General features: G+C 41.0%; 1 protein-coding gene across 2 annotated transcripts in view; it reads left to right on the forward strand.

Annotated features, from left to right (window-relative positions):
- The first annotated feature begins 331 nt into the window (after positions 1-331).
- UAP1 (UDP-N-acetylglucosamine pyrophosphorylase 1) overlaps positions 332-17,741 on the forward strand; it is a 37,902-nt gene continuing 20,492 nt past the window's right edge. Inside the window, exons 1-3 of one of the 2 annotated variants that reach the window (XM_023190351.2) lie at positions 332-488; positions 4,688-5,016; positions 15,759-15,963. In XM_023190351.2, the coding sequence (XP_023046119.1) occupies positions 4,737-5,016; positions 15,759-15,963 (485 nt within the window). In that variant the 5' untranslated portion in view covers positions 332-488; positions 4,688-4,736. The remainder of the gene's footprint in view (positions 489-4,687; positions 5,017-15,758; positions 15,964-17,741) is intronic. The other variant, XM_023190352.2, reaches the window with a different exon arrangement.

Consider the following 17,741-nt stretch of genomic DNA (forward strand, 5'->3'; position numbering starts at 1 on the left):
GGACCCAGTAGGCGCTCTCTGCCGGACCGGGCGTGGCCCCTCCTAGCGGACCCAACTTATATCCTCCAGGCTCAGCCAGAGCGCTGGAGGGACTGGGCAGCCGACTGTGCTCGAGGACTATCCCCATTGGGCCAGAGAATGAGTGACGCGCTAGGCCCCGCCCCGCCCCCGGCTGGTTACTCTTTTCATGCCCGGCCCCCTTCCCTAGCCCCGCCCCGGCGCCCCTGGCTGCGTCCGCGTCGTCATCTGCGCCCCGGACGCTGACGTGTCTGGGCGGTCGGCTTCCACTCCTCCCGGCGCCGGCAGCCACTCGTGGCGAGAGGGGCGGGGTGGCCGGGGCTGGCGCTCCCCTTGGCCCCCGCTCCCGGCCCGCCCCGCCGCCGCGGCCCCCCGGATGAGGGTATATATTCGGAGCGGGAGCGGGACGCCGATGAGTGGCCGCGCGGAAGGAGCTGGAGACAGGCGTAGCTGCGGTAGCGCCGAGGAAGGTGAGGGGCTCCCAGCCCAGCGAGGGGATGACGGGGTCCTGGACCTGGGCGGGCGGAGGACCTGGCCCCGCCGCACACAAGGCCACGCGCTCAGACGTGGACACGCGTCGCGCGAACGTGCACAGCGCGGGCAACCGAGCACACACACACCCCAGCCCGTGCGCCCCTCAGTCGCACCGGGTCCTCCGCCACCCGGCGAGAGGGTGTGTGGGCTGGGCAGCCGGGTGGATGGCGGGGCCAGGGATGGAATGATCTCGCCGCAGATGGACTGGAGGCGTTGTGGGAGGAGGTCTGGGCCAGTGTCTGGAGTCCGAGGGGGTTGTGTAGGCGTGTGGGGTTGGGAGTGGGGCCTCTCCCGAGTGGGCAGTAGAGACCTCGAGGCTCTCAGGCTAGGGCCTTGTGGACAGTTATACCAAGTACGGGGGCCTCCAGTGGGACAGAAGATCGTTGGAACTGTCAGGTGGAAGCGAGTTCGTGTATCTTGAATATATGAGAAAAAGAATTGAGAGCTCTGACAAAGATAGGATACATTTGGAGGACAGGACAGTGGGACAAAACCTGTTTGCTTGCCACGTTTTTCTTTCTTTTTTTTTGGTTTGGTTTGCCATGATACTGGTAGTGAGAGAATTTAAATTTCTGGGTTTCCCCTTGCTTGGCCAAACAGAAGGATGGTATTGGAGGGCTAAGTACATATATGCTGAACATATGGCTGCTTGAACTTTGGCTGCTTGAACTTTGGCCTGACGCTGTGCTACACTTACTTCTACATGGTTTATGAAATCTGGAATCAGGTAATAGGATTATGATCATATGTGTGTGTCATTTGGTATTGCAAAAGTTTAAGGACTTTTAGGTGAAATTCACTGGGTGTGGACCCAAGAGTTCGCCGGAAACTCAAGGCAGTTGTCTATTCCTTCATTGTTAGTCAGTTGGCTCACTTAGGTGGAGCTAAGAAAGACTTCTTAGGCTGTGCTGCCAAGCATTTATAGGGTTCAGTTGGTGGTTATGTCTCAACGCTGATACTGTGTTTTAAAAGCTGTAAAAGGTTTACTTAATCATTTCGAGGGCATACATATACCAGCAGAGATGGGGGCCGGATGGGGGAGGCCAGAAAAGGAGGGAGAAATACTGGATTTCTTTAATACTGGTATTTAAATTCTAATAAAAATATTTTGATAATGGTGGATTATTACCAAATTTGTCATATATTTTGATGCAGATGGATTAGGCTGTGGGCATGTACCAAGTTTTGTTATAATTTCTAGAGCAGATTTTCAACTTTTTCAGTTTTCGGTTATCAAAATAAAAATTCTTATCTTTTAACTCTTCTGTTCATTGCTGCTTACCATTACACACACGCCTCTAAACATCATTAATGGGAAATATGGTACTATTTTTGTGGCATGAAGATGCTTACATCTGCCTCAGATAAATATAATAGATGAATTGTGCTTGTCTAAAACTCAAGTATGGTTGTTACATTATAAACATTATACAACATGTAAATGAGTACATGTGACCAGTGGTTTAGGTCCAGATATCAAAGTGTAACCTATGAGGTACCTTTTTTTTTTTTTTTTTTGAGATTGGAGTGCAGTGGCGTGATGTTGGTTTACTGCAACCTCCACCTCCCCCGTCCAAGCGATTCTCCTGCCTCAGCCTCCTGAGTAGCTGGGACTACAGGTGCGCACCACCATGCCCAGCTAATTTTTGTATTTTTAGTAGAGATGGGTTTTCACCATGTTGGCCAGATGGTCTCCATCTCTTGACCTCATCATCTGCCCGCCTCGGCCTCCCAGAGTGCTGGGATTACAGGCATGACCCACCGCGACCGGCCCTATGAGGTATCTTATTTGCATGGATTCATTTTTCCAAGTGCCTGAAGGTGGAGGAGTATCTAATGACCTTTTAGAAAAGTTTGGTTTATATCTTAAAATGTTATAATAATATGTTTGTGTATGCCTTTTAGCAGACAGAGCACTCTTTACTCTTGACTCTCTTGAAGGCATGTGAGAAAGGTTGGTTGTCTTATATTCATGAGGAAGTATATGCACAGGGAGGTAAAATGATTGCATAGAATCAAATGATGGAGAAGGACCAAGAACAGGGACTTCCTATTCTTTGGTTATCTGGTTCCTTGCTGATCTTCCTATTACAATGTACTCTCTTAAATCAGAGGCAAAGCAGTAGCATAAATGAGGTCTTGGGAAAAACTACATTCCTTGGAAAATAATTTAATATAAATCTGTTCCTCTCAAGTGTCTTTTTTTAATGTGATTTTTTAAAATTAAAAAATAATAGCATCATGACTCTTGAAACCTATATAAATCAATAGGAATGCCTTTTAATACCATAACGAACATTGAAAGCTAAGTGTTGTTATTACCACCTCAGAGAACACACAGATGTAGATTCTCTAGATCTGAGCTTGTAAATGGTGTTTGATGTTTAATGATCCTGGTGAGGTAGATACTGTTGTTAATCTCATTTTACAGGTAAGGTAACCGAGGCATGGAGAAATTAAGTGGCTCAGCTGAGTCTAGAATTGTGCTCTGAACTACCATGTGTATGACTTTTCACTGTTCTCGTAGGAGAAGATAAGTGTCTTTAGTACCTACTTTTTCCCTCTGTCCCTCACATCGAAGCAGTTATAATGCAGTGATGATTCTTTACAGTGACCCTCAGATTTATTCCTTTTACTCTTACTTGCTCTGCCACTAATCTGGTTCAGACCTTTGGTATTTCATACCTGCAATTCTCTTTTAACTTCTTTTCCTGCTTCTAGTTGTCCCTCCTTACAATCTATTGTATGCCATTGCTCCTTTCTCTGATCTCTTTAAAGCATGGTAACGCTGCCCTGTTTGAGAATTTACTGTTCACTTTCTATTACTTATTCTCTAAAGTCTAAATTCTTTTGGTTAGTTTTCAGACTCTTCATGATCTAGCCCTACCCCAGGCCATTTTATGTCATTTGTCATACGTTAACCTTACTGCTTTCCATCCCACACATACTTGCTCCTTATGGCCACCAGGCTCTGCTTGTTTCCTAATCTTTTATTTTTTTGAGATAGAATTTCCTGTCGCTGAGGGTGGAGTGCAGTGATGTGATTATGCTTCATTACAGCCTCGACCTTCCGAATTCAGGTGTTCCTCCCACCTCAGTCTCCTGAGTAGAGTAGCTGGGACTATAGGCATATGTCACCACACCTGGCTGATTTTTGTGTTTTTTGTGGAGGTGGGGTTTTGCCATGTTGCCCAGGCTGGTCTTGAACTCCTGAGCAGAGGCCTGTGCTGGGAATACAAGTATGAACTACCATGCCTGGCCTCTAATCTTATCTATGTAGTCTGCCCAACCCTTAACATACGGCTAGATCGTGCCTGTTTGTGACCTTTCTAGAAAACACCTATCTCCTGTTGCATTGGTCTATATTGGGCAAGTAGATTAAATATTTCCTCATTTTCTTATTTTTTAGCACTATGAAGTTTAACATTTTACTATATTATCACAGAATATAGCTCTTTAGAAAACATTTGTCTTATTCACTGATTGTTACATGTATATTGCTTGTCTCTTTAAGGAGGACCCAAGTTTTTAGTGAGTAGAGACAATAGATGTGTTATTGCTTCTTTGCAGAAGTTGCTAATGAAATGAAATGTATTTTTCCTTATTATAGGTAGTTCTGTCTTCCTGAATATTTCGGTATACTGACTACAACACTTAATAGTATTTCTATCAGTAGAGATACAAGGAAAACATTTAAATGTAAAATAGTCAGGTGTTCTTTCAGTGGTAGCTTAGTGGTCAAAGGACTAATACAAAGACAACTAAATGTGGTAAAGAGTGTGAGCCATGTCATCAGGCTGCCTGGGTTCCTATCCCAGCTCCACTCATTTGTTAGGTTGCTTAGCCTCTCTGCCTGTCTTCTCAACTGTAAAGGAGTGGTAATAATAGTGCCTATGCCATAGAGTTGTTGAAAATTAAACAAGACCATGAAGGTAAAGTACTTAGAAGTGCCTGGTGCATATTATTGTCTTACAGGTTTGATCTCTTACAAATATTGATTGATGGAAAAGCAGAAGTTAATTTTTTTTAACATCAAGTTTTAAAAATATTCTTATTTTAGAGGGGAAAAACCCCCTCAATTTTGGAGGTTGAATTTTGACGTGCCATTAATTATTTTTCTCTTTTCGGTTTATAGGTACGTACATTACACCCCTATTTCTACAGAGCTTGGCTATTAGACCATTATGAACATTAATGACCTCAAACTCACGTTGTCCAAAGCTGGGCAAGAGCACCTACTACATTTCTGGAATGAGCTTGAAGAAGCCCAACAGGTAGAACTTTATGCAGAGCTCCAGGCCATGAATTTTGAGGAGCTGAACTTCTTTTTCCAAAAGGCCATTGAAGGATTTAACCAGTCTTCTCACCAAAAGAATGTGGATGCACGAATGGAGCCTGTGCCTCGAGAGGTATTGGGCAGTGCTACAAGGGATCAAGATCAGCTCCAGGCCTGGGAAAGCGAAGGTACTGGGCGTGTACATATTTCTTCTGAAGTTTATTTGAGATATACTAAAATTGTTCAGGTAGCTGGATCATGTCACTAATATTTTGATTCATACTACATTAAACAACGTGATCTAGCAGAAAGTGACAAAAATTGTCTTTTTATTTTTGATGCTCCATTCAAGGCTTCTCTCACTCAAGTCTTAATTTGTCTTCAGTCTCTTTCCCTCCTTAGTTTCCATACTTCTGCTAGATTTCTTTTCCGGAAGCACAAGTTAAATACTTAAGTTTAAGCTGGCTTAATTTTTTTTTTTTAAGACAGAGTCTCACTCTGCTGCTCAGGCTGGAGTGTAGTGGGGCAATCTCAGCTTACTGCAACCTCTACCTCCTGGGCTCAAGTGATTCTCCTGCCTCAGCCTCCCGAGTAGCTGGGATTATAGGCTTGTACTACCATGCCTGACTAATTTTTGTATTTTTAGTATAGACAGGGTTTCACCATGTTGGCTAGGCTGGTCTTGATCTCCTGACCTCAAGTGATTCGCCCACCTCAGCCTCCCAAAGTGTTGGGGTTACAGGTGTGAGGCACTGCGCCTAGCCCAGCTGGCTTAATCTTTAATGCCTTAACCTGACCCTAACCCATATTTCCAGTCAACATTTTAGCTGAACCAAATAATTCACCTTTCCCCGAAATAATTCACCTTTCCCTGCCTTTGCTTATGTTTATCCTTAGCTTGATGTGCCCTTTGCCCTTTCTCTACCTAGCTAGGTCACCTTGTAAGGTCATTTCTTGGAGTTGTACTGTGCAGTAGTTCTGCCACTTGGGGAACTTACACTCATTCATTAAGGTTCACTACACATAATATTTGATCTGTGACCTTTTCTTCTGTGTCCCAAGTTAGAATTAGTTGTTCATGCTTTTATTTCATTCTAGCTTATCATAAGAGGTGTTTGTCTTCCTCAGTGCATTATAAATTCTTGAAGAGCAGCCCATGTACTAGTTGTCTCTGCATGTTACGTAGCATTTAGAACAAGAGTTTTATAGTTATAAGTTGATCAATAAGTGTTTATTGAATTGCCCCAATGCTTTTCATTCTAAAGCATGTAAAAAAATCTGTCCCCTTAACCTAATACTAATTTGTGCTTTTGAGAATGACAAAATAGCTCAACTGTAGCTTTTGGTGTAGTTGAAAGCTGTGCTTTTTATAATCTATTACTCCTTTGTAAGTAAAATGTTGACTAAATATTGTAGATGATTCCCTGAGTGTTTGTACATGATCCTTGTCACATCTGGGCCTCATTTTCTCAACTGTGAATGAGAACTTGGGCAAATACTTTCCTTAACTTTTTAAAATACATTATTTTATTGCAAAAATATTATTGAAATAACAGATTGCCCATAATCTCATCAAAGCTATATTTTTATTTGCTCACATTACCACCCAGTACTTGATTGTATACTTACTTTTTTGGTTCTTTGTCCTTTTTTTTTTTTTTTGAGACGGAGTCTGGCTCTGTCTCCCAGGCTGGAAGTGCAGTGGCCAGATCTCAGCTCACTGCAAGCTCCGCCCCCCGGGTTTACGCCATTCTCCTGCCTCAGCCTCCGGAGTAGCTGGGACTACAGGCGCCCACCACGTCGCCCAGCTAGTTTTTTGTATTTTTAGTAGAGACGGGGTTTCACTGTGTTAGCCAGGATGGTCTCGATCTCCTGACCTCGTGATCCGCCCGTCTCAGCCTCCCAAAGTGCTGGGATTACAGGCTTGAGCCACCGCGCCCGGCTGTCCTTTTTTTTTTTGAGACAGCCTCGCTTTGTTGCCCAGGCTGTAGTGCAGTGGTGTGTTCCTCACTCACTGCAACCTCTGCCTCTTAGGCTTAAGCAATACTCCTGCCTCAGCTTCCTGAGTAGCTGGGGTTACAGGTGTGAACCACCATGCCTGGCTAAGTTTTTGGTATTTTTAGTAGAGAGGGGGTTTCACTATGTTGGCCAGACTGGTCTCCAACTCCTGATCTCAAGTGATCGGCCCACCTTAGCTTCTCTAAGTACTGGGGTTACAGGTATGAGCCAGTGTGCCCGGGCAGATTGTATATATATTTGATTTCATAGATGTGTAGTAATGCTATACATACAATCTTACAGTCTGTATTTATAACATGGCTATTTTTATTTTGTTTTCCACTCTTTGGCATCCCCTCACCCCTTGTAAAAAGAAAGATTACTGGCATTATCAACCTGCTGTATACCTCTCTCTGTCTTTCTCCAGGCTCACAAATTTACTGATTTTCAAAGGGTGTTCCAAAGAACCCAAGGGTTTTCACTGTTGGAGAAGCTGCCTCTTATAGGGAGGGAGGGAGGGAGCAGATACTAAACTGGTAGGTCTTCAACCCCTTTGTTCTCCACTATGAGTAGTTCTACTTTTTTCTGTTCTATGTATTTGATCTTTACGTGAGGTTTTATTTAAAAGAGTTTAGAGGTTTAAAAACAGTTTGAAAATAATTGGATCTTCTTCAAGGAGGTGCTTTTCAGATGTAAAATGCTTGGTGGTAGCTAACCTAGCTTTTTACCTAGGATAGGGCTCTGCCACTAAGATGTGAGAGAACGATGCCTAGATGAGTGCTTGTGAATGAAGAGTTTCAGTGATACCATGACTCCTGTTACTTTGGATTCACTAATCCTTCCCTCCTTCCCTGGGTTTCAAAAAGGCTACTATTCCAAACCAAAAACCACACAGGCCTTTCTTTACCCTCTAGTATCCCAGTTGCCTATATTTTTCATTGGGATTTTAATGGGATGAAGTATTAGTAGTAACTCTTATGGAAAGTCAAAGCTTTGACCTTGTGTAATGGGGAACATAAGCCACAATTAAGATATCCTATAATTTGAGTCTTCTCTATAGCCTTTTTGTTGGACTATGTGAAGCCAGTCTACTTTTATGACTTTTCATGTAAACTAAAATCCGGAACTATTAGAACCAAGTATAGCATAACACGGTGTAAACTTCCTTTTGGCTTAGTGTCAAGGGAAAGGTATTTATCTGTAGCTTAAACAACAGTAAGGGTGGAGAAGGAGACTTTATGTTGACATTATATCCTTTTCACTTAGCCAGAGACTACCATGTATTTGCAAATTCATAACAAAATGAAGTTTCTGCAGTAAGTTATCAAAGGGAAGAGAAGCCATTGCGAAGATCATGGCATTGTGTTTCAGATAGTAGGAAGATCCTGGTAATTGTATCAGGGACAGTTTTTATTTCCCCACACCTCCACCTCCTCAGATTGGGGGAATGAAAGCATTGTCCAGTAGTTGCAAAGTATCTGGTGGTTATTCAGATGATAATGGACATTTTTACAACTAGAGTGGAAAATTATTTATTTCTGAAGGATGAATATAAGTGACCACTGTATTCCTTGTTAAAGAGAGATCTTGCTTTATTTCTTGAAGTTTTCTAGCCAGTTGTAGAAAAAGGAATGTAGAGGAACACTAGAAAATCTTTATTTTACAAAGCCGAGATCTTGAAAGAGAAGTAATTACCAGCTTTGAGAATGTTATTTTAGTAAAGATACACTGGGAAAACCTGTTTGCTTGATAAAAATTCCCATTTATTAAAACAAATGCATACTTATTTGAACACAAATCTACCAATTTTATATTGTAATATCTATATTACAATATAATATAATAATATCTAATTCAGTCTTAGCCTTTTTTGCCTATGAGACGTTTTCCTGTTAATCATAATGGTGCTTCTCTACCATATAGCACTATAGTAGAAAAGTAAGTGGATTGTTTAGAAGAAATGCATGCTTAACATTATCTCCCTCTACATTTTCTGAAATCTAGGATACTGATGTTTTTAATAGATTTGTTTTATTTTAAAAGTAATACAGCTGGGCACTGTGGCTGACGCCTGTAATCCCAGCACTTTGGGAGGCCGAGGCAGGAGGATCATGAGGTCAGGAGACCGAGAGCATCCTGGCTAACATGGTGAAACCTCATCTCTACTAAAAATACGAAAAATTAACTGGGTGTGGTAGCAGGTGCTTGTAGTCCCAGCTACTCGGGAGGCTGAGGCAGGAGAATGGTGTGAACCCAGGAGGTGGAGCTTGCAGTGAGCTGAGATTGCGCCACTGCAATGAAGCTTTATTTTAGAGAAATGGGTGAATACTAAAAATTACAAAGGAAAAAATACAAATCTCTGTGATTCCACCATTCAGAGATACTCACTAGTAATATTTTACAGTATTTTCTTTCGCGCACACACACATGCATATATTGGGATTGTGGTGCGTTGTATAGTTTTGTAGCCTGCACAAGAATTTATCATGAAAAATGTCAAGGATATTTTGAAACAAATATTCAGTGGCAAATTCAGTACAGTGAACCCCCTCATAAGCCACCTTAATTAAAAATTGTGAAAGTTTTGCTCCTTTTGCTTTCTCTCTCCCTCTTTTTTTTTTTTTTCCTTTGCTGCAGTATTTTCAGGCAAATCCCAAACATCATGTTATTTTTATCCTCATATAGTTTGATATCCGTGTCTAAATATATGGGCCTTTTCTTACTGATCACATGCCATTATCATACCTAATGAAATTCTTCTAATGTAATCTCTGCTACCTAAAACTGGTTCAGATAGAGATTTTCCTGATTACTCTGCTTTTTGTGCTTACTATTTTGGGGAAATACTGTAGTTTCAGCTATAACGTGATTAAAAATTAAAGACTTAAATTATTCTAACTTTCTTGGATAGCTTTCCTTTATTTCTAGCAGTTGAATAGCCTGTTTACCCAACTCTACTTGTCCTGGAGTTCTGATAATTTAAATGAAAGTTCTGACAGTGCTTTACTCCAAAAGGACCTGTGCTGTCTTCTTTGTTAAAGTCTACAGAAGGAACTGGTCTAAGTAGAAAGTTATCCAGGAAGCATTTCACCTTTGACAGGCCACTGTAAACTTTTCTGTTTCTTGTGAATGTTATCAGAAAAAGTGCTTAGATTCTCTTGGGCCCACAATGCATGACTCTCCAAGGAGAGAGATATACTCCAGCCCTGGACATGTGTCAGTCTGGCTTTCTTTCTTTCTTTTTTTTTGAGACAGAGTCTTACTCTGTTGCCCAGGCTGGAGTGCGGTGGCACGATCTCGGCTCACTGCAACCTCTGCCTCCTGGGTTCAAGCAATTCTCCTGTCTCAGCCTCCCCAGTAGCTGGGATTATAGGTGCCTGCCACCACACCCAGCCAATTTTTGTATTTTTAGTAGAGATGGGGTTTCACCATGTTGGCCAGACTGGTCTTGAATTCCTGACCTCAAGTGATCTGCCTGCCTTGGCCTCCCAAGTGCTAGGATTACAGGTGTAAGCTATCTCCCAAGTGCTGGGATTACAGGTGTGAGCCACTGCACCTGGCCACTTTTTTCAATTTCAGTTTCAGTTTTGCCTGTGTTGAGTTCCCTTGTGTAGGAAAATTAACCTTTATGTCTTACCATGGAGAGATAGAAAGGGTGATACAGTGTTGAACTTTTCAGTGTTTTTCAGTATTTCTGCAGAGGTAGCTTTAGGATAGAAATTTATAATTTCCTAATTGTCACTTGGGTTTAAATACATTTATAATTAGTTAACATTTTTCAGGTAGGTGCTGTGCTGCCCATATAAAATTTATGTTATGACAAACGCAGTTTGAAATAATGTATAATTGCCATATAACCAGAAAACTTATTGAATTTTATTGGCCCACTTAATTCAAAACAGCATTTTATCTGTCATCAGAAGACAGATACTAATTTATGTGTTGCATACTTTTGATAAACATTGCAACTTTATTGTAGTAACAGAGCTGAAGTAGATGAGTACTGAGTACTTCAGCCAGTGTACACCAATTTGATACTGTGAACAATAGCTATAGCTGCATTTCATTTGTGAATTATAGCTGGCCTTGGTTCTCCAGGGACTGCTGCCTTTTCTCTTGTTTTTTGCTGTTTGCTTATAAGTGAGGTGTGTAAACAGGAAGAAGTTAATGAAAAACCTTTTTATTGCAAATATATGTGGATTGTGTTATAATTCATTGTAATAGTTGTGGTTAAATAGAGATAAGATGTAAATGTATATCTACCTGGTAATATACATCTGGTTGGCATCATCTCAGTGCCACTGTTAATTGATGACTGGACTGGTTATCAGGTTCAGAGATGGAAAGAAGCACTGAAGAGTGAACAGGAGTTTAGGAAACAAACACATGCCGTTTATCTGAATAAAGAATGAAGCCACTGTGAGCTGTTGGTTAGCAAAATTTTAAACGTGAAACAATTGGAGAGTAGGAATGAAGCAGTAATTTAGGGAACCCATCTAAGGAAGAGAAAAGTTTATACAGGACTATTTTGAACCTGGTTAGACCTATAGAAAGCACAGAATTGATATTGAATGCCATCAGGTCAGCAGGAGCTGAGACCTGGAACTGGCTCTGGGAGTGTAGCTTTTACCTTTTTCGGGTCAGTTAGCTGAGGGAAATAACTTACCTGGGACTGAGAGTGAAAGTAAGAAGTCAGGAAGAAGGCTAGCACCATGTTAAGAGTAAAACAACTTGAAACACATGTGCCATATGAAGGAAATGTACTGTATAAAAAGAACAGAGATCTCTGTGTCCAAAATACAGGTATCAGGCACTTCTTTTGAAGATGTTCAGAAATATTTTTTATTCTAACACCTTGGATTATATGCAAGTGTCCAGACAGCAGATCTTTATCTGCATTTCTAAAATGATACAAAACCTGACCTGAATAGACATGAGGCTGTTTGTCAACTTTATTTATCCCACTTAATGTGATTATAGGATGCTGTTTCAGATCTGCTGGGGACATATATTATTATAACATATTATACATGTACTATAGTCTTTTTATACATTTTGAAGAGTTCTGTGTTCTGAAACAAATCTGACCTATGGGTTTAAGTAAGAGATTGTGGACTTGTACTTTAAAACAATGTTTTGTAGGTGACAGCAGAATTAAATTTATTTTCTAGAAACCATAGTTTATTTGATATAATTCAGGGAATAACCAAATATAGAACAGTTTTCAAATGTCTTAAAATGTTCCCTGTTCCCTTTACATTTCTTCATCTCAGTTTTTGTTATATAATGGTTATGGGTCTTGCTTAAGACAAATACAAACTCAGAATGACTGTTAAGAATTTCAGTGTTTGGGAAGTTTTGGAGAATGTTGGCTCTTCTTGCTCAACAGTTTTTTCGTTTAGGATGGTGGGTAAGACAGGCTAAGAAAAAAGGCAGCATAACCTCTGGTGGCAGGGTGGTATGGTGCTGAAGAGGCCCTGGAGTCAAGTCCTAATCCTGATTCACAATTACTGGCTATGTGACCCTGGGTGAGACTCTTAAGTTTTCTGAGTTTATTATCTCTAAAGTGGTGAAAATTACACAGAACCTGCCTCTTAGATTATAGTTACTATTTTGGGTTCTATTTTGGTACACCTGATTTTATGTTCTTGTTTTCAAACTCTGATGAGGTACAATTAAATACTATGGAGTTAACGAGGACAATTCTGGTTTTAGGGAAGGAAGAAAGAAGATTTAACTCTCAGGTAGCTGAGGTCAGCTTCATATCGAAGGTGAAATTTATGAAAATATATAATGTGCTTTTGGGTTTTTAAATTGAAAAAATAGCTGGAATAGGCTAGGCAGGGTGGCTCATGCCTGTAGTCCCAGCACTTTGGGAGGCTGAGGTGGGCAGATCGCTTGAGCCCAGTAGTTCGAGACCAGCGTGGGCAACATGGTGAGACCTCTGTCTCTACTAAAAATACAAAAATTAGCTAAGTGTGTTGGTGTGCACCTGTAGTCTCAGCTACATGGGAGGCTGAGGTGGGTGGATCACTTGAACCCAGGAGGTGGAGGTTGCAGTAAGCCAAGGTTGTGCCACTGCACTCCAGCCTGGGTGACAGTGTGAGACTTTGTCTCCAAAAAAAGAAGAAAAAATAGCTGGAATGATTGCTGAATAATGTTCTTGGACTATACTTACTAATGAAGGAAAAATAGAATCAGAACTGGCTCTAAATTTATAATGGGTTTATTTTTCTTTATTTTTCTTTATTTTATTTTATTTTTTTGATGGAGTCTCACTGTGTTGCGCAAGTTGGAATGCAGTGGCACAATCTTGGCTCACTGTAGCCTCTGCCTCCCAGGTTCAAGCAATTCGTCTGCCTCAGCCTCCTGAGCAGCTGGGATTACAGGCATGCACCACCACACCCAGCTACTTTTTGTATTTTTAGTAGAGATGGGGTTTCACCATGTTGGCCAGGCTGGTCTTAAGCTCCTGACCTCAGCTGATTCACCCACTTTGGCCTTCCAAAGTGTTGAGATTACAAGTGTGAGCCACTGCAACTGGCCGGGTTTAGTTTTCTTTATGTTGTTGACCTACTAATGTATTAGCTTTAAGAAAACCCAATATGTCAAAAACAAATGAAGCACAAAGTTGGTAAATGAAATAAACATTACCTAAGGATTTTAAAATAATAATTGATAGTTGCCGTCACTGACTGCGTCCTCTGACTTAGCGTACAATTGTGGGCAGTGGCCAGGTTTGTTCACAAAATTTCTAAGCATTCTAATGAAAGTATGAAACTCAGAAAACAAGAACAAAACTGTTTACCATGGCTTTAATTTTATAGTTTTTCTAGCTTGCCAGAAACCCGGTTTCCACATAGCCTCTTCTCACAAACTACTGTGCCTTGTGGTACTGAGACTGTCCACTTTTGAATGATGAGATCGGTCTTAGGAATGGATTATGGCAAGATTTTTTTTTTTTTTTTTTTAAATTCAGACTGAGAGCTCCTTTGTAGTTTTTATAGTTACATTTATTTGCATTTGGATCTCAAATCATCTTGAATTTATTTTGGTTTGAAGAATAACATTTTTATTCAAACATTATGCTTGATGACTACTTATTGCTGAATATTCTACTGGCAAAAATTGACAGGCTTCCAGACTAAAGAAATAAATCAGTAGTGAAGATAGTCTGAGTCTTATATTCTTCTGAGCTGGTATAGATGGCCCATTTTTTTTAAAAGACATTTTATTTATTTATTTATTTTTGAGACAGAGTCCCACTTTGTTGCCCAGGCTGGAGTGCAGTGGCATGATCTTGGCTCACTGCAACTTCCGCCTCCCGGATTCAAGTGATTTTCCTGCCTCAGCCTCCTGAGTAGGTGGGATTACAGGTGCCTGCCACTGTGCCTAGCTGATTTTTGTATTTTTAGTAGAGATGGGGTTTCACCATGTTGGTTAGGCTGGTCTCGAACTCCTGACCTCAGGTAATCCTCCCGCCTTGGCCTCCCAAAGTGCTGGGATTACAGGCGTGAGCCACTGTGCCTGGCCTATAAAAGGCATTTTAATAAATTAATATATATTTACATGTAATAAAATACACTGGTTTTACCTTTTGGTTTGGTTTTGTTTTTGAGACAGAGTCTTACTGTCACCCAGGCTGGAGTGCAGTGGCGCAGTCTTGGTTCACTGCAACCTCTGTCTCCTAGGTTCAAGCAATTCTCATGCCTCAGCCTCCTGAATAGCTGGGATTACAGGCATGAACCACCATGCCTGGCTAATTTTTGTATTTTTAGTAGAGATGGGGCTTCGCCATGTTGGCCATCCTGGTCTAGTCTTGAACTCCTGGTTTCACGTGATCTGCCTGTCTCGTAGTTTTATGTTTTTGTGTTTTTTTTGAGTCTCGCTCTGTCACCCAGGCTGGAGAGGAGTGGCATGATCTCAGCTCAGTGCAACCTCCGCCTTCTGGGTTCAAGCAGTTCTCCTGTTTCAGCCTACAAGTGTGTACCACCATGCCCGGCTAATTTTTGTATTTTTATTAGAGACAGGTTTCGCCATGTTGGCCAGACTTCTCTCGAACTCCTGACCTCAGGTGATCCACCTGCCGCGGCCTCCCAAAGTGCTGGGGTGAGCCACTGTGCCCAGCCAATTTTATGTTTTAACAAATATATACCCATATAACTACCATCCCAATCAACATAAGCATATTTCCATCACCCTACAAAGACTTCTGATGCCCACTGCAGGTGATACCCCAGGCTCATTCTGTTGAGTTGGGTTTCAAACCAGAAATCCTAACTTCAGAGCCTGAGTTCTCACCCATTATACTTTACTGCTTTCCCAACTGAAGATTTATTTTCTTTATATAGCTTACCTGCTATATTTGCGTGCTCATTGATTATTTATTATAGCCTGGAGGTAATTTGATAGTGTCATCATTCATCCTGAAACTTTGGTATTTTCTTTATTTTATCTTTTCTTGACTTGCCACATCAATCAGTCATCAAATTTTTGCGAAACCTTTATAATATCTCTCGCTTCTTACCTCCTGACATTATCAGCAAAAATATTTAGTTCATTAAAATACATCGTTCATCGTTTGGTGTTCTGTTGGGTTATGTAAATTTAATTGTTTTAATAATAGAAAAGTTTTTATTAGCAAGGTAGTCATCCACGATTCTATGTAGATTCTGTGCTGTCTGTGCCTTACGTTGATAAGCCCCTATCTTGTTATTTCAGTCCCATGTGATCAATAAAACAGCAAGCAGCCTTTGGTCCAAGCCAGATTCTCCACCACTAGCCTGTACCCCAAATCAGCAAATGACCTCAGGACAAGGCAGCTGTATAGCCTTACTTCCCCTTTTGATGAGTCTTTGCTGCTACCTATGTATATTTAATACTAAAGTGTTGAATTGTAGAGGTTTTGTGATACAAGTGTTTTCTTTTCTAGGACTTTTCCAGATTGCTCAGAATAAAGTAGCAGTTCTTCTTCTAGCTGGTGGGCAGGGGACAAGACTCGGCGTTGCATATCCTAAGGGGATGTATGATGTTGGTTTGCCATCCTGTAAGACACTTTTTCAGATTCAAGCAGAGCGTATCCTGAAGCTACAACAGGTTGCTGAAAAATATTATGGCAACAAATGCATTATTCCATGGTAAGATACGTCTCATTATTGGAGTGTGTCCGAACATATATTGTTTTATAATATTCAGAATGCATATATACACTTTATTCACTCGCAGACATATTTCTTGTTACTGAAGATTTTCTTGGGAGGTGTAATTTACTATATATGTTAAAAGTAATATATATTATTGCTTGGTAGATGACCACTATTGACTTAATAAGCAATACGCACTCACCACCAACTTTTACATTCCTAACTGAGTACCTTAAAGTACTCAGTGAGCTCTCTGCATCTAGAAACCCTTATTTTCAAGTACCAGGTTATTTAGCTGTCCCACACCCACGCACACCTCTTCCACATACACACCAGGTTTGGCTGACTGCGTCCTCTGCCTCTCGGGTTCAAGCGGTTCTCCTGCCTCAGCCTCCCGAGTAGCTGGCATTACAGGCGCCTGCCACCACACCTGGCTAATTTCTGTATTTTTAGTAGAGATGGAGTTTCACCTTGTTGGTCAGGCTGGTCTTGAACTCCTGACCTCATGATCTGCCTGCCTCAGCCTCCCAAAGTGCTAAGATTATAGGCATGAGCCACTGTGCCTGGCTGTTTTTTTTTTGTAGTTTTTGTAGAGACAGGGTTTCACTTGTTACCTAGGCTGGTCTCAAATTCCTGAGCTCAAGCGATCTGCCTGCCTCGACCTCCCAAAATTCTGGGATTACAGGTGTGAGCCATTGTGTCTAGCCAGTGTCAGTTGCCTAAGTACCAAGAGATTACAGAAGATCCTGCTCTGCTTTTTACAAGTTTTTGGTTCAGCTCTTTAATCTCTTTGCCCGAGCAGTTTTGGAAATTAGCATGTTTTGAGGGGAAAATCAGCTGTGTGTTTGAGGCCCCCCAAGTCCCTATCTTGTTATTTCAATCCCATGTGATCAACAAAAGCTCCACTAGTTTCTGTCCCCTAGCAGCAGCCTTTGGTCCAAGCCATATTCACCACTAGCCTATACCCCAAATCAGCAGATGCCCTCAGGACAAGGCCTCAGTTCCCTTTTGAAAGATTCTGTCTCTGGACTTACAGTTCCAATCTGTTTTGCCTCTGAAGCTCTCTGATGCCTTTAAAAATCTGCTTTTTGTAATTTTCCTAACTTTTCTAGCTCTTCTTACCACGAGTACTGGCCTGCTGTGAACTATTTGGTTCATCTTGATTCCTGTGGGGGAATTTGGAGGAACATCTGTGTTCTAAGTGGCCAGCATTCTACTTACAGCCCTGGCCTCCTACTATCATGTTAAATTTTCTTCTCTTTCTTTCTTCCATCTCCTCACAACTCAGAATTTCTGTTCTTATGCAGAGAAGTTTAGCCACTTCTTTTGTCGTCTTCTAAATATATCCAAACCTTTTGTACCTAAAGTTCAAAATATCCGGGATAATTTGTTAAACAGACAGATATCTCCCGTAGTATGAAATTATACCATTTTGTTTATTCGTTTAACAAATATTAATTGAGTGTCTGTTTCTAGGTGTTGAGGATAAATCAGTAACCAAAACAGGCAAAAATCCCTTCTTATATGTAGTTTACATTCTAGTAAGGGCAAAAGCTACCACAGTCACTAATTATAGTTTTAGATATAATTTTCTTCTTATCCACACTAGCATGGGTTGACTTTTTGTGACAACAGAAAGTATAATTATACTTTTATGATTTTTAAATTGAGGGTTAGCAGAGCCCAGATTGCATTTCAAATTTCAATAAAAGGAACCCCAAGAGATCATTTAAACTGTATTACAGTTACCCTTTCTTCCTATTTATTCAGAA

Source organism: Piliocolobus tephrosceles, chromosome 1 (assembly GCF_002776525.5).
Source record: "Piliocolobus tephrosceles isolate RC106 chromosome 1, ASM277652v3, whole genome shotgun sequence".
Lineage (NCBI taxonomy): Eukaryota > Metazoa > Chordata > Mammalia > Primates > Cercopithecidae > Piliocolobus > Piliocolobus tephrosceles.